Source organism: Cydia fagiglandana, chromosome 26 (genome assembly GCF_963556715.1).
Source record: "Cydia fagiglandana chromosome 26, ilCydFagi1.1, whole genome shotgun sequence".
In the NCBI taxonomy this organism is placed as follows: Eukaryota; Metazoa; Arthropoda; class Insecta; order Lepidoptera; family Tortricidae; genus Cydia; species Cydia fagiglandana.
In genome coordinates this window covers 4,705,194-4,727,316 of record NC_085957.1, presented here as the reverse complement: position 1 = coordinate 4,727,316, position 22,123 = coordinate 4,705,194, and the positions used below count along the sequence as shown (strand labels likewise).

Here is a 22,123-nt window from a genome sequence, read left to right as displayed (position 1 = left end):
GGGGTGCGCGGAGATGAGCGCGTGCGTGCGCAGCGTGGCCACGCGAGCGATGCGCGCGTTCGTTTGATGCTTTACGCTCGCGTTATGCTCGCGAGCGAACGCTGCTGGCACGTTGATGGCGCATATGTGGCATGTGTAGGTAACGTTCGTTGGTTCTGGAACTTCTGGAATTGAAATATTATCGGTTGAGTGATTTTACGCGTGTTGACATTTTAGAGGTTTATAAAAAGATGGCAAATTGGTTCAGTTGTCTATTTTGAAACGAAATGAAAATATTTATTTTTAGGTAACTATTGGCCCGTATAGATAAAAAAAAAGCAAATCTTGTCAGTAGAAAAAGGCGCGAAATTAAAATTTTCTATGGGACGATAACCCTTCGCGCCTACATTTTTTAAATTTGCCGCCTTTTTCAACTGACAACATTTGTTTGACCAAGTATTCCTTAAAACTAACATACAGTAGTATATTTTGGTTTTGTTAATTATAACATTAGCCTCGCAAATAGTTTCATTTTGTGATTGAAATGAAATTATTTATCTTGCAATTGCTATCATTTCCTACTTGGTGTAGGCAGTAAGGCGGCCTTCACATATATGCGAATCGGCACGCCGCTCCGGTGTGCGAGCGGGACATCGCTATCGTACACATCGCTGTCTCGCTTACACATGTGATAACCGCGTAATACCAGGGGTGCAAAACTCCAGACTTCGGTCAAACTCGGCTCCGCTCGGCTCAGCGTTGCTCCGAGCAATTATTAGGGTTGGCACCACTTGACTTCCTTTTGCGTGCACGACCACAGATAAGATAATCACTTGATTTTTGACAACCCTAAATAGCCGAAAGGGATAGTGCCATACATTAGAAAGGGACAGCATGATTCGACGCTGAACCGCTGTCAAACTTCGGTTTTGTAGGAAGTTTCCTTTCTGTACGGTAGTACTATTAATTATTCTGTGGTAATACCTGTGCACTCCTTGACGACCTGGAACTGGAAGTGCTCCTTCTTCAAGAAGTCGTTGTTATGGGTGCGCAGGGGCAACAGCGCCAGGTCCACGTCGTCCAATCGTATTGAGTACGTCGTCATTCTGAAACTATGGGAAATAGGACAATTTAAACGGGTCCCGTACAATGTATTATTTGGGTCATATGGTAGGGTCAATTGGAGCATTCCATGAAATTGTCTACCGTTGTCCCGTACAAACGCGAAGTTTCTGAAGATTTAAAGGTATAAGAGATTCCTTTTCTATGACAAATGGCCAAAAATATGCACAGAAAAATAATCGCCTGCTTTAAATGCCGAGAAAAAAGTCGCAACACAGGAAATACAATTCGTTTGTACGGGACAGCCCGTGGAATGCTCCAAGTAGAGATGTAGCGCATAATTGTTTTCCATCGTATTTTCTCGGAAACTTTCGTAGGGGAGAGGGGGGCAGCTATCACTGGAGGCAGCTTAGAACAAACGCGTTTAAAAATATAATTTTGATGCGATAATGATCCAAATCCATATGTTAGGCTTGCAACATCGACCCACACAACTGTCTCCTGACAGATTTGAAGTTTGACAGAATATGAACGAACCAGTAGCTAAGTTTGTTTTCGATGCTACCCGTTAGCGGTATTTGTGCAGATTTGTAAGGTTTCTCAGGCTGTATTTGAAGGAAGTGTTAAGTAAAACTTAATGTATTAGATAGAACAATCTATTATGTTTAGTGACGAAGGATGAATTATCGAAATTTGCAATTTTTCTAGAAAATAACGACGTTTATTTTTTTAAATAGGTGTTGGGGTAGTTTCGAAAAAAAAATAGGAGGCAGTTTTGATTGGCAGTCTGTTCAAAACTACCCCGGCCATAAGAAGTGTTCATATCTGCCCCTATATTAACTGCAATGTAGGTAAATTGAAACAGTAATAATATTTTAGTTATTTTAGTAAATGCTAATAATGCATTTAGGTACCTAAATTCCATGAACTATGTGTGGTTCAGTACTTCTAACGTTTAGTCTTGTTTAATATAATATCTATTAGAATTCTGCGTTTAGGTACAATATTACAAAATATGAAATTAGTGTACTATCAATAATTAAGACATTTCAATTGATTGTTTTTTTTTTCTTAACGGGTAAAAATGGTAAGGAATTAAAAAAAAAAGAGATTCACAGAGAAATAAAATATAATAAATTTAATACTCATTTAATCCGTTGTTAAAAAAATATTGGGGTAGTTTTCACTATTGTGTGTGCAAAACTGCCTCAAGGGGGTAGCTTTAGTAAGATTTCAATACTTTTCAAAGGTACCCCCACTGAGGCACCTTTGAACACCGCAAAAAACATTAATGTACAAAACTACCCCAACTTTGTTGTAACTGCAAATTATACGAGTAAAATGTTAACACGATTATTTCTAGTGACAAACTGTCCCAAGTACAGAAAAAAAAGGCGTATATCTCGATATTATTGCCGTTACAGCCCATTTTTCAAATCTGCCCCATGTAAGTTCAAAGCTACCCACTCTTGGGGCAGTATCGCACATTATTCCTTGAGTAGCAAAAATCTAATTTGTACTTTTATCTTTAGCTTTATATGTGTGCAAATGCCGTAATTACATAGGTTAATAACGTAGGTTGTCGTGTAGAGGCTTAAAACTGGTTTCAATAAGTAACATTTTGAACTATGACAATTAATGTAAAACGTGTACCAGGGTGCCCCCCTCTCCCCTATGTGTCATGCTACTTCAGTCAACCTCAGTACTTTTTGTAACGAGACTAACTGTAATAGCAAGTATGAAACAGCCAAATTTTTTTTGGCGATTTCGGGATCGGTCCCATAGTACAAGTTGCTTAGTATAATCCCAAAACCGCCCTGTGGCAACGGGAATGCACTTATTTTTTAGCCACCGTATATACACAACTTAAGGTAGACTTCCGAGCAAAGCGGCTCCGGAGACACTAATGGTAACATTCCATTTCTAACCGCAGCTGCACTACCGGTACTGAACGCGTCGCTGTCATTGTCAATTTCCATAGTAAAATGGACAGTAGTGCAGTATGGAAATGTATGAACAAATAAAATGTAAGTATTTGTGTTTTTAGGTAGTCACAGTAAGGCCCGTCTTACGAGTATATATGTCAATTCAATGCAAATATACCTGTGTCCCATATAGGGTTGCCAGATGGTCGGGATTTGGCGGGATTCTCCCGATTTTTAGCATGTGTTCCCGATTCCCGACAAAGTGTAAACTGTCCCGAAAAACAGCTTCACGTTATAAAACAATAATTTCAAGTTCCGAACTGTTGTCGAGCGAGCGAGCTGACGTAGTGCCAATAATGTAAAATATCGTTGTTTTTAATAAAATTACTTTAATTTGAATGTATTTTTTATCCCGACTTAAGTTCCAAAATCCCGAAAAATTGATATTGTTTCCCGATAATAGCGCATTTCGATCTGGCAACCCTAGTCCCATAGCCGCCAGGCGGGCGGCACTACCGCGCACACAGCTGACGGCATAGAGCAGAGAACAATGAGAAACCCTAACAATTAACGTGTTGATTTCGTGTCGTTCTGTTGTTGAGTCGGCAATTGAAACATTCCACACAGAGGGCCTACCGCGAACCACGTTCGATGTGTTGCCACCCTGTCACACTTACGTAAGAATCTATAAGTGTGGCAGAGAGGCAACACGGCGAACGTGGTTCGCGGTAGGTAGGTACACAGATGTTAGTGCTTACAATAAACAACCGGACAACTGTGGGCCCGTCCTCGAAACAATGGTTGCTATTTAAGAACACTAACTTAAACCCTACTTATAACAATTTTACAGCCGTATTCGAACAATGAGATACGTCAAATACTAGACATTGAAACGATATCAATACACGTGTTGATTTCGTGTCGTTCTGTTGTTGTGTCGGCAATCGAGACATTTCACACAGATGTGAGTGCTTACAATAAACAACCGGACAACTGTGGGTCCGTCCTCGAAACAATGGTTGCTATTTAAGAACACTAACTTAAACCCTACTTATAACATTTTTACAGCCGTATTCGAACAATGAGATACGTCAAATACTAGACATTGAAACGATATCAATACACGTGTTGATTTCGTGTCGTTCTGTTGTTGTGTCGGCAATCGAGACATTTCACACAGATGTGAGTGCTTACAATAAACAACCGGACAACTGTGGGCCTGTCCCCGCAACAAAGGTTGCTATTTAAGAACACGAACCTATACCCTACTTATAACAATTTTACAGCCGTATCTACAATGTATATACCTAAGAAACTTTAGTATTAGAGGATACCCCAAAAGTTTATGTACTTACTTGGTAATTCTGTAGAGCGGTCACCACGACACATGCCTATTAGCCTATAGTTCGTTTTTTTTAGCATTAGAAAGAACTTGCAAGAAGGTAGGCGATCTTACCAAGTCTTTTAATTGAAAAACGCTTTTTAAAAACCCATAACTATTACTTATGAAAGCAGAAGAATATAAATGATCGTATTAGATTCATAATTGTTACATATTTGCCGTAAAATATTATTAAAATGTGTTTTTCAATTAAAAGACACATCAAGATTGTTTACCTAATTTCTAATGCTAAAAAAAACGAACTATATAGTGTGGGATCACTGAGCTAGTTATGTAATTTTATATAAGAAAGACTTTTAATAAACGAATTTTTATTTTTATTATTATTCGAACAATGAAATACGTCAAATACTGGACATTGAAACGATATGGATCGGATATGTCTACTCGACTGTTTCCTCCTCCAAAACTTAACCAATCGTAACCAAATTTGAAAATATAAATGATTATGAAATTATCTGTGTCGGACCGTTTTGCTTTTTTGGCTAATTTATATCAGTTTTGAATACCACGCCTCTCATTACGGCATAGTCGATTAGGCCATTTTGTCCATTTTTGAAGGGCTCTAGCGCCTTAAAAATCTAAAATAACAAAAAAATCTAAACGGTCCGACACAGATATTGACAATATTAATCTATGTTGAAAAAATCATTGCTAGCTTCAAAACCCACGGAGGAAACAGTCGAGTACGTTTGTATGGAGAAATGACCACTCCTGTTGGCACAATTTTTTTATCCAGTAGAAACGTCTGCGAGCGTTATAAACATACATATATCATTTTTTTTTATAAATTACTGGCGTTTGGAAATTTAACCATTTCCTTTACCCCATCTGATTAATACAGAAATAAATGGGGTCCATATTGGGTCGCATAATAATTGATTGTCCTAATGCAATGTTACGCATAAAACTCATTTCGCATAATTGTTATTGTGCTGGAAATATTACCATTTATGAAAAATTATAACACAAACCTAACCTAATCTATTCTACACAACCTATGCAAAATATTTTCGAAAATACTTTCTGTTTCAGCTGGAGAAAAAATATGCGAAAAGAGATTTATGCGTAACATTAAGTACATTTTGACGACCGGTCTGGCCTAGTGGGTAGTGACCCTGCCTGCGAAGCCGATGGTCCTGGGTTCGAATCCCAGTAAGGGCATTTATTTGTATGATGATACAGATATTTGTTCCTGAGTCATGGGTGTTTTCTATGTAAGTATTTAAGTATTTGTATATTATATATATCGTTGTCTGAGTACCCACAACACAAGCCTTCTTGAGCTTACTGTGGGACTTAGTCAATCTGTGTAAGAATGTCCTATAATATTTATTTATTTATTTATTATTATTATTTATTATGACAATCAATTATTATGCGATGAGATAGGATCCCAAATAAATGATTTGTACATACCTGAACTATTAATAACCAATTTGTAACCAGCACAGCACACAACCGACCACACAAACCACCGGATTTCAACTATCAACAAACCGTTGATAACGAAATTCTTCTTAACACCTCATAAATACAACTTCGAAATGACTCATTTTCATTTAACACGCGATTATAGTCCTAATTGCTATGGACGTAAATATTATCCGCGAACAGAATGACGGTTATGTCGTTTTGGCTTTCAGTTCACACATTACAATAACATTAAGGTATATACACCGTGTTTTTATTGAATTCCGTTAACTTCGGGGTATGGTTAAGTACGTTTAAAAGAACGAAATGGCAAAGTTAATTAAAAAAAAAAATTTTTTTTTCCTTTTTTTTACAAAAATAATAAGGTATAAAAAGTAATTAAATGTAGCATATAGCGTTGTTGTAACACGGACATTACATTTAACTCAACCAAACAATTGAAATCTGTGACATATCAATGTCATTTCGAACATCGATCGACCGAGATTGTACTAAGTTTAGTAGCAAATGTATGAACTCATTCTAAACACTAATCAATATGTAAACCAGCCCTAAAGCAAGTGTACACGCTTGTAGAGGCCTTATAGGAAAAAAATAAATTATTGGTTATCTCCAAAATGGAGTTAATTAGAATATCGGCGTCTTTGAGAAAGTTACTTGATTTAGTTAAGCTCAGGAATGCACCCTTGCAATTAACGGAAATCAAAAAAAACACGGTGTAGATTAACTGTAATTAGGATTTTAATGAACTTAATCCGTTTTAGAATACCTTGGAATGTTTAGGGATCCTTGCTGGGCCACCTTGGTCTAAAGTTTAGACTCTAAACCTTCTTTTTAGGGTTCCGTACCCAAAGGGACTATTATAAGACTCCACTGTCCGTATGTCTGTCACCAGGCTGTATCTCATGAACAGTGATAGCTAGACAGTTGAAATTTTCGCAGATGATGTATTTCTGTTGCCGCCATAATAACAAATAGGTACTAAAGGGTACGGAACCCTCTGTGGGCGAGCCCGACTCGCACTTGTCCGGGTTTTTAATTATATGTATTATTAATATTACCGTTCGACCCATTTGTCTAGCCGATCTGTTATTAGTTGATAGTTTGTGTATTTAAATGGGACGAAAAACGAAAATCGACTTTATCTGCCTCTCTAACGCTCGAATATGCAAAGTAAAGAGGCAGATAACGAAATATTGAGTTTCTTTTTTGTGGTAGGTCCTCAGCTTATCCTTTCTTTTTTAGGGTTCCGTACCCAAAGGGTAAAACGGGACCCTATTACTAAGACTTCGCTGTCCGTCCGTCCGTCCGTCTGTCTGTCACCAGGCTGTATCTCACGAACCGTGATAGCTAGACAGTTGAAATTTTCACAGATGATGTATTTCTGTTGCCGCTATAACAACAAATACTAAAAACAGAATAAAATAAAGATTTAAATGGGGCTCCCATACAACAAACGTGATTTTTGACCAAAGTTAAGCAACGTCGGGAGTGGTCAGTACTTGGATGGGTGACTGTTTTTTTTTGCTTTTTTTTTTTTGCATTATGGTACGGAACCCTTCGTGCGCGAGTCCGACTCGCACTTGCCGGGTTTTTTGCAATCTAGCAAATGACATTTGCGAACGTTTTTATTGGATTTATCACACCTACATTACGATACAATACAAGTGAGAAAAGTAGGAAATTCGCAACGAGTGGTGATAAATTAAAACACGACATAAGGGACTGTTTGCGAGTGCGAGTTGCGAATTAACTGTTCGCACATGTATCGTACAACGTTTTACAGTACATATGGGGCTGTCCATAAATTACGTCATCTTTTTTTGACGATTTTTGACCCCCCACTCCTAAAATCATCCAAAAATCATGCTTCGAATGACCCCGTTTCCTCCTACGTCATGCTACCATCATCCGATGTCCAGACCCCCCCAATTTGAAATGACGTAATTTATGAATAGCCCCTATGGCCCTTTAAGTTTTCGAAATATCTAGTCACGTAATATATTTATTATCACACTAAGTAGTGCGGTAAAGCACCATATGTACTGTAAATAAACATACGGAACCTTACAATATAATACACGGTGTAACATGAGGAAACCGAATAATTTTAACCACGCATTTCTGAGGTCAAAAGAAGGAAAAAATGTAGTATGAGTTTAGGTCAATTTCGCCAAAAAAATTTTTTTTTTTGTTTAGGTTTTTAAATTTTTTGAATGTACATATTTGTACATAAAAAATAAATGTTATTGGTAAACTTGTTACTTAAAATTGATTTTCACATTTTTAATTCGTAAAACCTTCTTTTTGCAAAGTGTTACTTGTCACTTTTTGACATCTATCAATAAGGATATTTAGACTACGTCCCATAGCAGCAACATTATCATCAAAAAGGCGTTTTACATTATGTAACAACTAAAACTTGTTTATTTTTAAATTAATATTATCTCTGAAACTAGACGTTTCTAAAAAAAAAGTTTATAGAACATTTTTGTCTCTAAATATGATCAGGAATACGCTGTTAAAATTATTCGGTTTACTCATGTTACAGCATGTATAACATTACCTAATAATACCTATGTCTAATAAAATTGATATTAGGCTCATTAGGTAAACAGTTCCAATTAATAATTGGGTTCAATTGATATCTCAAGGATCAATTTAATTATAATATGATTAGTGATTACATTGATAACTGAAAACTGTATTCTGTTCTTAAAATATCACAGTTTAATAACATAAAAATACTTTATGGAGTTTTAGTTAACTTTAGTGTCATACGTCATATGTCATACATATAATATACAGCGTGGAAAAATAAGTGGAGGAAAACTACCTTAAATCCTTACGTTGGCTCATTTTACTTAAAGGAGACATTCCTTTATTTTTAAAAAGAAACAAAACTGCATTCAAAGATTTTCTATAACTCGCTTTCCTCGTCGGGCTTACCTCGAACCGACTAAAAATTCCAAAAAATAAACACTCGCAATTTTATTCTACTAGAGTCGATACAGTTAATGTTAATGATAACATTTCTCCAAGAAACATTAGGTCTTACACTCGTCTGTCGTACAAAATATCCATAAAATGTAATATTCAGTAGGTACTCAAGATTTTTTTAGACAAGCCAAATTGAAGAAAAAGAGAAATCTTTCAATGCAGTTTTGTTTTATTTTTGAAAATAAAGGAATGTCTCCTTTAAGTAAAATGAGCCAACTTAAGGGCTTAAGGTAGTTTCCCTCCAGGGCCCGACTTATTTTTCCACACTGTATATGTTTAAAAATATCTCACCAGAATGTAGTTTAGTGTATTGCGAGCCTGTTCTATTTAATAAGTTGGAATGTATAATTATTATTACCAGCCCATTGTGTCCCACTGCTGGGCAAAGGCCTCCCCCCTCTTCTTCCATTCTTCCCGATTTTGAGCTGCATCTGGCCAGTCTCTCAAAAAGGAGTCTAAGTTATCCCGCCATCGCCGACGAGGTCTGCCGCATCTCCGGTTCGACTCATGGGGCACCCACTCCGTGGTTATCTTGGCCCATAAGAATGTATAAACATCAACAATACAAAACACCATGTCATCAGTTACGCCCGAATGTCGTAGGCTCGTAGCTGTTATTACACTAGGTATCAATCATATTTCGCTGAACCACGCTTGGTATTGCGATAAGACTAGGCTAAATTAAATTTACTGCTTAGGTAGGGAATTTGCTGTTTCAGTGTGGCTAGTTGTTAATTATGTACTTATTTTACTATCATTATTCTATATTTACATTTATGTATTTAATCTTTCTTCTTAGGCTAGGTCATTTATAATATGAATATAAAAGTAAAATATAAAAACACTTACAAAACAATAAAAAATACATATAAACACATTATAAAAAAACCTAACCTAGGGTGCCGCCGGCAGCGGGGCAGGGCCCAAGCTGCCGGTGGTCAGGGCCGCAGAGTGAGGAACCGACGTACTATACGCGCCGTGTCCAAAATTACCGCCTTCTGCATCTGACCCTTGATCCAGCCACCCAGCGAGAGTCTCTCTAGGTCAATATTTACATTATTGTTGTTTTTAATATTTTTTTTACCGATCAAAAAAGGAGGTGATTCTCAATTCATCGGGACAATTTTTACTCGGGGGCTATTTAGATTGATTTAGAAAATTTCTTTGGAAAAAAAATCTCCACCAAACCGTCTCGTTCACAAAAAGTGACATTGATCAATCCGCCAACTTTGGTTAATGCAACTGGCCCTTAATATTACCCTACCTTTTGGAGGTTTTTATATACTTAAATTGTATAGAAGTACCATTTTTTACCATTTGGAGTTGAAACTCTAGGTCCATGGGGTCTCAGCGCCCATCAGTTGTTCGCAGAAAGCGTCTGGTTGACGTAACTGGTGACCGAAGAGCTGGCGGATACCTCACACGACGTATCAGCATTGCGATACAGCGAGAAAATGCCGCCAGCATCCTTCGTACAATGCCTATTTTAGATTTAAGCTAGTTATTAATTTCGTTTAGTAGTACCATTATATATATATTGTAAATAAATGATATTTCCACAATTGTATAGAATAACACTGATTTAAATACTGAATTGTATAGAATAGTTCAAAGAAATTCAAAGGTGTATGTGAAGTCCCCAATCCGCATTGGGCTAGCGTGGGGACTATAGCCCAAACCCTCTCGTGTTTGAGAGGAGGCCTGTGCCCAGCAGTGGGACGTATATAGGCTAAATTATTATTTGTACGTCTCTTCCATATCTCGGGACCATGGGGTCCCGAACCTTTGGGAGGCGTACGTGGGGCCGAAGCCAACAGCGCAGAGGCCCTTTAAGACACTTTAATCTAAAAGCAAGGGATACACGTGGCGGATACCATCTCCGAACGCACAATGTGATACATCCGGACGGGGACCATCCCCGCCAGGTGCCAAGACTATTGCAGTGCAGCACTTTTGTGCTGCGATGGGAACTAAGGTCATGGGCTATAGATTTGAAAGTTGGATGGACAGGATAATGGGCTACGGGAGAGACTAGAGGACACCTGCCGTGACAATCAGTCTCAAAATTGTAAATGACAGGTGGTGACTCGCCAACTCATTGAGTGGGTCCCGCAATTTTTTAGGGTTCCGTACCCAAAGGGTAAAACGGGACCCTATTATTAGGGTTCCGTACCCAAAGGGTAAAACGGGACCCTATTACTAAGACTTCGCTGTCCGTCCGTCCGTCCGTCCGTCCGTCTGTCACCAGGCTGTATCTCACGAACCGTGATAGTTGAAATTTTCACAGATGATGTATTTCTGTTGCCGCTATAACAACAAATACTAAAAACAGAATAAAATAAAGATTTAAATGGGGCTCCCATACAACAAACGTGATTTTTGACCAAAGTTAAGCAACGTCGGGAGTGGTCAGTACTTGGATGGGTGACCGTTTTTTTTTTTGCTTTTTTTTTGTTTTTTTTTGCATTATGGTACGGAACCCTTCGTGCGCGAGTCAGAGTCGCACTTGCCCGGTTTTTTTTTTATAGAATACTTAGTAACTATTACTTACATTAACCATCATCTGTTGTTTCCAGGTGATGGGCTTCGGACTGTTCCTAATGGACTCTGACGCCTGCAACATCAACCGCCTGGACCAGAAGAAAAAGATCCGTCTCGACCGGATCGACAGGATCTTCAAGGTAAATAATTAAAACAACAACACAACAACTCAAAACAACACACACAACAGCAAGCACAACAAACAAAAACAACAGCACAACAAACAAAAACAAAAACAGCTTGTTTTTTGGAACCGTCAAAATAATGCCACTATTAGACCGCGGGCCAGGCGTAAATTTCATCTGTCATCGCATCAGGGGTTGGTGTTTCTCAATCCTCATACGGAGTGGCAGCTGACGTCGATGAGAGTTCACTATATAACATCCTTAACCACTTTTATTAAATGCTATTGGTTTTGGAGGTCTGTTCCTGTTCCGTGGTCTATATGGAGTTTATACGGAACATACACATGAAACGTTACAACTTGTGTTTGACCCAGGTACCCTTTTGCAATGCAAACATTAATTGATCGCAATTGGTATTACTGCAATGTTCTGCCGCTAGAGTGCAGCACTAGCACCCGTCGTAAACCATAAAGTAACTTATATATACTGTGCCTTAAACTGTTTGACAAATTTTCACAGACAATGAATTATGACATTGATACATCAAGGCGGTTTGTTAACAAAAGGCCTATCAATTGAAACAGCAGAGGTTAGATAACAAAAATTCGATTCTCTTGTTTGCGTTAGACACTCAGATTGTGAGTAATTGTGGTAGTGGCGCCCCCTACGCAGAGCTTCACGTAATATTCCCTATTGGTAACTTGTTTTTAATTTTTATGCGCTGCATGCGGGTCGCTACCAACCGGCACGTATGGAGGTCCAAGGGGGAGGCCTATGTTCAGCCGTAGACGTCTTATGGCTGAGATGATGATGATGATGAACTTGTTTTTAACATTTTTATTTGTACAGAACTTGGAGGTGGTGCCTCTATTCGGCGATATGCAAATCGCGCCGTTTAATTACATCAAGCGATCTAAACACTACGATCCGAGCAAGTAAGTCAAGATTACATTAACTATATCCCTTAAACCCATGACGCCCCAGGTATCGCTGGGGCGACATGGTGGAGGCGGATGTGCGCGAACTTCGAGTCATGCAACAATTGGCGAGAGGTCGCACAGGACGGGCGATTGTGCACTACAATGAATTTTACTGTCCGGCAGTCCGAGTTTTCATGGTCCGATATGGCATGAAAAAAACGGATGATTGGCTTGTGCACTTGTCCGTCTTTTTACTCGCAGGCGCGGCGCAGTGGCATGAAACACACACGCCCCTTAGCCCGCCCCCGCCCGGCCAAGTCATGAATAATACTAATTCCAGACGCAGTGCACAAGCATAAACACGTTTTTCATAGCTGTCATCTCGGAACGGAAAAAAACTGTCCGGAATGGGGAAAAGTAAAATGTCGGACGGTAAAATTACGTCTAGACACAAGCTACTATATACATTTAATGGCGTGCCATATCGGACCGTAAAAACTCGGACTGCCGGACAGTAAAATTCATTGTAGTGCACAATCGCCCGACCGAGAAAAGTGGCTCTGTCTTGTGTCGGCGGCCAATTCTCATTTTGGGTCGCTGAGCCAACGGAGATAATAAGTAAGTGAGTAATACGAGTAGGTCTAGGGTTTAGGGTATTTGACTACTAGTCAAATTAGTTTCTTTTTCAAACTGTCAAAACACTAGCATGTGACGTCACAATGAAATAACCTACTCTTTATAGTTTCATATAGGGTTTAAAATATAAATTGTGTCTAAAAATAACTGCTACGTTTAGCAACATAAAAACTAGTTTGATGTATTCAAAACACACTTAAATACAAAATACGTACATACGTAGTGGCCCCCTTTTTAGGGTTCCGTACCCAAAGGGTAAAACGGGACCCTATTACTAAGACTTCGCTGTCCGTCCGTCCGTCCGTCTGTCCGTCCGTCTGTCTGTCACCAGGCTGTATCTCACGAACCGTGATAGCTAGACAGTTGAAATTTTCACAGATTATGTTTTTCTGTTGCCGCTATAACAACAAATACTAAAAACAGAATAAAATAAAGATTTTAGTGGGGCTCCCATACAGCAAACGTGATTTTTGATCAAAGTTAAGCAACGTCGGGCGTGGTCAGTACTTGGATGGGTGACCGTTTTCTTTTTGCATTTTTTCCGTTTTTTTTTTCTTTATGGTACGGAACCCTGCGTGCGCGAGTCTGACTCGCACTTGCCCGGTTTTTTTTAAAATACCTGTCGTTTAGTTGAAATAATCACGATTAGGTATTTAGTAGTGGCGCTAGTGTGCAAGTTGATGGGCTATTAAGCTAAAACATAACTTGTTTGTCAGGTGGCCGCTATCCTCGAGCCCTAACCCGCCGTCTCCACAAGCTGATCTGATGGTCCACCTGCCCCAGATCCGCGAGGAACACCAGAACTACATCTCCGAGCTGGCCCGCTACAGCAATGAAGTAAGTTTTAAGCTAAAACCCATGTGTTTGTCAGGTGGCCGCTATCCTCGAGCCCTAACCCGCCGTCTCCGCAGGCCGACCTGATGGTGCACCTGCCCCAGATCCGCGAGGAACACCAGAACTACATCTCCGAGCTGGCCCGCTACAGCAATGAAGTAAGTTTTAAGCTAAAACCTATGTGTTTGTGAGGAGGCCGCTATCTTCGAGCCCTAACCCGCCGTCTCCGCAGGCCGACCTGATGGGCCGCCTGCCCCAGATCCGCGAGGAACACCAGAACTACATCTCCGAGCTGGCCCGCTACAGCAATGAAGTAAGTTTTAAGCTAAAACCTATGTGTTTGTCAGGAGGCCGCTATCTTCGAGCCCTAACCCGCCGTCTCCGCAGGCCGACCTGATGGTCCACCTGCCCCAGATCCGCGAGAAACACCAGAACTACATCTCCGAGCTGGCTCGCTACAGCAATGAAGTAAGTTTTAAGCTGTAACTTAACTATGTGTGTGTCAGGTGGGCGCTATCCTCGAGCCCTAACCCACCGTCTCCGCAGGCCGACTTGATGGTCCACCTGCCCCAGATCCGTGAGGAACACACACTTTTAGGGTGTCTTATCACATGTAAATTATACAAACTGTTTCTTTCCCCAGGTGACAACAACGTTCAAAGAGGCCGGCTCCGACGCCGAGAACAAGGCAGTGACCGAGCTCTGCCTGCGCGGCCTACAACTCCTATCATCCTGGTGTTCGGTGCTCACTGAGTTATGCTCGTGGAAGCTCCTCCATCCTACAGATCACGCCAGTAACCCGCGCTGCCCACCTGATGCCGAAGAGTATGAACGCGTAAGCTTCAGAAACGTTTTTACCGCATAATACACAGAGGGCGGCTCCGACGCCGAGAACAAGGCAGTGACCGAGCTCTGCCTGCGCGGCCTGCAACTACTCTCATCCTGGTATTCAGTGCTCACCGAATTATGCCCGTGGAAGCTCCTCCATCCTACAGATCACCCCAGTAACCCGCGCTGCCCACCTGATGCCGAAGAGTATGAACGCATTAGTTTCAAAAGACAAGTGCTATACTGCAACACGTAATTTTATTCAAGACCAAAAAAAGTAAGACAATGTTGCCACTTTTTACTAGCGCGTCCTGTATTTATGTAAAAATGAGTAAATAAAAGTACTTTTTTAAATCGTAGGAGTAAAATTACTAATAAATAAATTATCTTAGCGTGATTATTTATCAAAAGGAATTTTCAATTTTACAAACAAATTATTGCAGTGGCAACATTGTCTTACTTTTTTTGGTCTTGAATTACGTTTTGCAGTTTAGTGTTATTTTAAACGTCAAACTTCTATGAAAATGTCGTATAAATAACACTTGCACTGCCTATGCTATCGAAATCGTAACTCTTACTTGTTGCGCACCGCTCTAACTTGTTCGATGGATATAGTGTGGCAGCGCCACCAAAAGCATCATGTTTTCATTGGAATTTGTAGTTTATGTTGGTGGTGTTTTCTCATTTTATAGCCGTCCAAGTCTCCTACATAATTAGCTTAAACCAGGGGTCTCCTAACTTTTTTTACCTGAGGGCCATCTTGGGCCTCAGGAACGTTCGCGCGGGCCACCGTCGAATTTGCGCCGGGAGAGGGTGTCTGGTTGCTGCTGTTAGGAACAGTTCCACTCTCAATGAATGCTGAACCCCTGGAGCCTGGCTCCCGCGGGCCGGACAGTGGGCACTTCGCTTTGGGGTCCGCGGGCCGGATTGGAACTCGTTGCGGGCCGGGGTTTGGAGATTCCTGGCTTAAACGGACTATTCACTTTTGATGTTCTATCCACAGGCGACCCGGTATAACTACACCTCTGAAGAGAAGTTCGCCATGATCGAAGTGATCGCCATGATCAAGGGTCTGCAGGTGCTCATGGCCAGGATGGAGACGGTCTTCGCTGATGCGGCCAGGCGGTGAGTGATATTTATTATTAATTTTCTCAAATGATCTTTACGCCTAGTCTGTATCTTTAGGTATTTAAAAACAAACAGTTTTTACATTTTCGGGTAGTTATACAATTTATTGTTTAAACAAGCAAATACAGAAATCGCCTGGATCTGTCACTGAACGACCTGACTTTAACCTACATTATTTGATCATGTAATGTTTTTTTTCATCTACCCTCAACTGGCTTAAGGAGCCATTTGAGGGTAGGTTTTGTTTGCTTTTATTTAAATACCTAAAGATACAGTAAGACTCTATTCTGTTAAACAAAAAGCCATTGTTTTTTTGTGCGAACGGTGGGCTCCCGTAGCCACGTGGCAAAGCAACAATGTCCTTTAAAAAACAACTGTATCGTGGTGGTTTTAATTTTCAAGTACACATAACATTTTTTGGTAATGTAGGCCGATCAACCACCTCAATGTAGGCAAGCGCTCATATCATTACATAGATTTGAACCTTAAAGCCACCCCGATACAGCCGTTTTTTAAACGACATTGTTGCTTTGGCACGCGCTCTACACGCGCCCACCGCTCGCACAAAAGATCATACTTTACCTTATGGGGTAGCCGATAGGTCATTACAAACCTTTGTAAAAACAGTGACCAGTTGTATTGAATGTTGAAAACTCTATAGAATTGATGTGGTTGTTGCAGATCCATATATGCTGAGCTACAAGACTTCGTGCAACTGGTTTTACGTGAACCTCTCAGGAAGGCTATCAAGAACAAGAAGGACCTTATTCGGAGGTAGATGATTAACATTAACTTTTTTTGGATTCTACTCAATATGTACGCCGTTTTAACTTGATCTCTCTTTCAGTATAATAGTGTCGGTGAGAGAGACCTGCGGGGACTGGGCCCGCGGCTGTGAGCCCCAACAGGACCCGGCGCTGCGAGGGAAGAAGGACTCCGAGGCTGGCTTCACCATCAAAGTGCCCAGAAGGAACGTCGGTAAGATACTGTATCCTCCCTCTCTCTCAGTATTTTAGTGTCAGAGAGAGACCTGCGGGGACTGGGCCCGCGGCTGTGAGCCCCAACAGGACCCGGCGCTGCGAGGGAAGAAGGACTCCGAGGCTGGCTTCACCATCAAAGTGCCCAGAAGGAACGTCGGTAAGATACTGTATCCTCTCTCTCAGTATAATAGTGTCAGAGAGAGACCTGGCCCCGTAGACAACGTGCCAATCGCTAACGCTCCGTAGCGAACGAAACGCAACTGTCACTATCATCACACTAATATGGAAGAGTGATGAAGAAACGCAAAGCGATTCGATGGCGAAGCGCCAGCTATCAGCACCTTGGCTAGGCCCCCTGCGGGGATTGGGTCTGCTATAATATTATACTCGTATTAAACATCACTAAATATTTAGCTTCTGTGGAGAACTGCAATGGAGTATACTCGTATATTAAGCTTAGAACAAATTTAAAAGTGGAGAAATTACTGTCTTGGGTGAGACTTGAACTCACGGCCTCTGGATAGATACTCCAACGCTCTGCTATCTGAGCCACCAAGACCTCGACACTCAAGACTCACGTATTTCTGTTGCCGCTATTTCAATAAATACTAAAAAGTACGGAACCCTCGGTGGGCGAGTCCGACTCGCATTTCTCCGGTTTTTTTCACTTTGTCTCAATAATATCATATGAAGGAATAGTCACTTGAACATGTTTTAAAATATACCATATTTCTTTCATCAGGCCCATCTTCCACTCAACTCTACATGGTGCGCACTCAACTCGAGGCCCTGATCTCCGACAAATCTGGTGGCAGGCGCACCCTTCGCAAAGACCTGGACGCAGCCACCTTGGTCCAGATCGAGGCCTTCCACCGCCAGAGCTTCTACTGGAACTGTCTGCTGAACCTGTCAGGTATGGCTCAGCTCCTGGTCTACATACTGCTGGACCCTGATCTATCCCTCTGTAAAGACGTAGACGCAGCCACCCTCGTGCAGATCGAGGCCTTCCACCGCCAGAGCTTCTACTGGAACTGTCTGCTGAACCTGTCAGGTATAGATCAGCTCCTGGTGCATATACTGCTGGAAGCCCTGATCTACCCCTCCGCAAAGACCTGGACGCAGCCACCCTCGTGCTGATCGAGGCCTTCCACCGCCAGAGCTTCTATTGGAACTGTCTGCTGAACCTGTCAGGTATGGTTCAGCTCCTGCTGTATATACTGCTGGAAGCCCTGTTCTACTCCGCAAAGACCTGGACGCCGCCACCCTCGAGTGCGTCGAGGCCTTCCACCGGCAGAGCTTCTACTGGAACTGTAAGCTGAACCTGTCAGGTATGGTTCAGCTCCTGCTGTTTATACTGCTGGAAGACCTGATCTAACTCCGCAAAGACCTGGACGCAGCCACCCTCGTGCTGATCGAGGCCTTCCACCGCCAGAGCTTCTACTGGAACTGTCTGCTGAACCTTTCAGGTATAGTCCAGCTTCTGGTCTGTATACTGCTGGAACTGCTGGAAGACCTGATCTAACTCCGCAAAGACCTGGACGCAGCCACCTTGGTCCAGATCGAGGCCTTCCACCGCCAGAGCTTCTACTGGAACTGTCTGCTGAACTGGTCAGGTATGTATGTATGTATGTATGTATGTATGTATGTATGTCACTTTATTGCACATAAACAGGTTTACATAAAATTGACAAAAACAAAACAAAAATAAAATGTTATGTACAAAGGCGAACTTATCCCTAAAAGGGATCTCTTCCAGCTAACCTTTGAGAAAATGCGAAAGGATCAGATACTAACAGGTATAGGTATGGTACAGGTAGGTACAGGTATGGTTCAGCCCCTGGTCTATATACTGCTGGAACTGCTGGAAGCCCTGATCTACCGCTCCGCAAAGACCTGGACGCAGCCACCCTCGTGCTGATCGAGGCCTTCCACCGCCAGAGCTTCTACTGGAACTGTCTGCTGAACCTGTCAGGTATGGTCCAGCTCCTGGTCTATATACTGCTGGAAGCCCTGATCTAAATCCGTGACCGTAAGACGGACACGTGACCTGATCGAAAAACTGTTACAATGAGTTTTTCTTTATTGATTTATATTCCATCTACTGAGCTTCCCTCTAACTGGTACTAATATAACTTGAGTACTAATAGTGATGTGCTTAGGGTTTTCAAGTAATGCGACGAAATAACGCTAGATGGCGTTATCCTCAATTATACATAGTGCGTCATTGAGTTTTCACTTCTGCCGGCACTCCCGGAGTGCAACCCGTTGTTTTTTTTCTGTCGACTTATCCAGACATTCTGTCAACAGACTCCCTCCAAAAGTGCTGCGACCTGTCCCAGCTGTGGTACCGGGAGTTCTACCTGGAAATGACCATGGGAAGAAAAGTCAACGTAAGTGTTAATTCATTTAATATTGAAATAACCATCGTCAATAAACATTACAGGCATAGAACATTACCACAGAGGCTCGGGGAATAAGGGAACGACGGCGAAGGAGTTATAGACATTAAAAGTTAGGGTGTTGTAAGACCATTTTTGCCCCGTAGGCCTCTTCACCTAAAGGGTTCCTGCTTATTAGAGTAAGATTAAAATTACAAAAAACAAAATTAATTAAGAGAAAAAAATATCTAACTAACTAAACATAAATCCATGAAACAAATAGTAAAAATTAAAAGGCATTAGGGTGGGATGTGACCCAATTAAAAAAATCGAGGCAGTGACATTCTGTTACATCGGCCTACACATAAAAAGTGCCTTACACACTTATAATGGTTGAAAATACTCTATGAACTATTAGGCTTTCGTAATAAAAAAAAAATCGATTAAAACTTATTTAATAACGACAATAAAATAAATATAATATTTACAACTTTCGCGTTTTGAACACATATTTATTAACTCACATTTATAGACGGGTCTGTCGCGAATTTATTTTACTACCTTTATATACCGACATACGCATAGAGCGTATGTGGGGCATCCGGGGGGAAAACGTCCGTCTGGGCGTCCCAGATACCGCTGCAGTGACGAAGCCCAAAAAGACCTGTCCGCCCTCGGAATACCCAACTGGCGTGAAGTGGCGCAGAATAGGGCAGAATGGCGCTCTCTTGTGTCAGAGGCCAAGATCCTCTTTGGGTCACTGAGCAAGTGATGTATTGTGTTGTGTATTGTATATACCGACGTTTCGACACAGAATTGACTGGTCGTGGTCGCGGCTAACCCTAATTCGCGATAGACCCATCTATAAATGTGAGATAATAAAATAAATAATTTTCCACCGTCAGTCGGTGCAATAAAAGCGTCAATATTTTCCAATAGGCAAGTAACTATTGGGAGCCCTCAGACAATGTGTGGCGTTGACACACTCTGCCACGGAACTCACACGAACGCAGAACCCCATTATACTCCCAAGCCGCGTACTTTGCACCGCTCTTAGCTCTCTTCATATCTCCCATAAGTTCCAACAAGCACGCACACTGCCAAGAGTTTCTATGCAAAGTTATAGCGACTGCTCGGTACGGCGGTCGAGTAATCACTGACGCGAAGTTACTAGGGAGAAAAGTTAAGCGATTACTATCAAGGAATAATTGACTAAGGTCACTAAAAGTGTTTGGGGCTATGTAACTTATCAAATTACTATCCAACCAGATCGTCATTAAAGATTTCACTTTGAATAAAGAGTCTGATATACTCCTTAATTTATTATGACTTAACCAAATAGTTTCTAAATTTATCAATGGTTTAAACACGTCTGGGGAAATATACTCAATTTGATTATAAGTTAAATATAAATCCTCCAGGTCCACGCAAGCTGAGAAAGTCCTGCTATCATTAATTGATGTTATACTATTGTAATCTAAATACAATTCTACTAGACTAGGAAATAGCGAATAGGCACCGAAAACAGGTATATTACGAAGCTTATTATTTGTCAAAGAAATATAATTCACATGAGATACTGGAGTGAAAACAGCCGCGTCTATATCTTCTAAGTTATTGTAACTTAAATGTATTTCCTCTAGCTTAGGAACTGTGGTGTTAAAAGAGTTAAGGTCTAGTTTGGTGATATTGCATTTTTCTAAGTTGAGTAGTGTGACGTCATCGTCTCGTGTGGATTCGAGGACGCGTCCGCGGCCGTCCCAGCCGTGTTTGCACTGTTGCCATGTGGCGCGGTCGCTGGTGGTGGAAGTTAGCGTCAACAGCAGCGCCAAAGCTACGAGTGAAGGGCCTGCAACACATTATATAATATACAGGGTGGAAAGATAAGTCCGGCCCTGGAGGGAAACTACCTTAAATCCTTAAGCTGGCTCATTTTACTTAAAGGAGAAATTCCTTTATTTTTAAAAAGAAACAAAACTGCATTCAAAGATTTTCAAAAACTCGCTTGCCTCGCCCGGGACTCGAACCGTCTAAAAAATCCAAAAAATAAAAACTCGCAATTTTATTCTACTAATCGATACAGTTTATGTTAATGATAATATTTCTCCAAGAAACATTAGGTCTTACACTCGTCTGTCGTATAAAATATCCATAAAATGTAATATTTAGTACTTAAGATTTTTTTAGACAAGCCAAATTAAAGAAAAAAATAAAAATACTGTGAATGCAGTTTTGTTTCTTTTAAAAAATAAAGGAATGTCTCCTTTAAGTAAAATGAGCCAGCTTAAGGATTTAAGGTAGTTTCCTTCCAGGGCCCGACTTATCTTTCCACCCTGTATAAATCTCACCTACAACTTTACAACTACATTTCACCGAAGCACAATTACAGATTAACTAGAATTCGCATTTGAATTCGGCTTTCCTACGGGTCGCTTACGTTTTATAAGTCGAAGATTCTGCTAATGTTATGCACAACAAAATTAGCGTGTAAAGTTTCAAAGAATATTAAACGGTATAAGTAATTCAATTCAAATTAAAAAATAAAACATAATGCTAAAATTAATAACATAATGCTTTAAATATCTACACAACAATTGTTAGCATAATTTTTTTAACAGCGTATTCCTGATCATATTTACAGACAAAAATGTCCTATAAACTTTTTTCAAAAAACGCATAGTTTCAGAGAAAATATTAATTTAAAACTAAACAAGTTTTCGTTCTTACATAATGTAAAAGGCCTTTTTAATGGTAATGTTGCTGCTATGGGACGTAGTCTAAATATCCTTATTGATAGAAGTCAAAAAGTGACAAGTAACACTTTGCAAAAAGAAGGTTTTACGAAAAAAAATGTAAAAGTCAATTTTAAGTAACAAGTTTACCAATAACATTTATGTTTTATGAACAAATACATTCAAAAAATTTAAAAAACAAAACAAAAATTCTTTTTT

General features: G+C 40.6%; 1 protein-coding gene across 1 annotated transcript in view; it reads left to right on the top strand.

Moving 5' to 3' along the window:
* Window positions 1–22,123, top strand: part of LOC134677317 (cytoplasmic FMR1-interacting protein) — a 104,067-nt gene that overhangs the window by 58,979 nt on the left and 22,965 nt on the right. Inside the window, exons 7-15 of the mRNA XM_063535752.1 lie at window positions 11,379–11,483; window positions 12,318–12,403; window positions 13,741–13,861; window positions 14,502–14,693; window positions 15,690–15,811; window positions 16,496–16,588; window positions 16,662–16,792; window positions 17,537–17,707; window positions 19,102–19,184. Of these exons, the coding sequence (XP_063391822.1) occupies window positions 11,379–11,483; window positions 12,318–12,403; window positions 13,741–13,861; window positions 14,502–14,693; window positions 15,690–15,811; window positions 16,496–16,588; window positions 16,662–16,792; window positions 17,537–17,707; window positions 19,102–19,184 (1,104 nt within the window). The remainder of the gene's footprint in view (window positions 1–11,378; window positions 11,484–12,317; window positions 12,404–13,740; window positions 13,862–14,501; window positions 14,694–15,689; window positions 15,812–16,495; window positions 16,589–16,661; window positions 16,793–17,536; window positions 17,708–19,101; window positions 19,185–22,123) is intronic.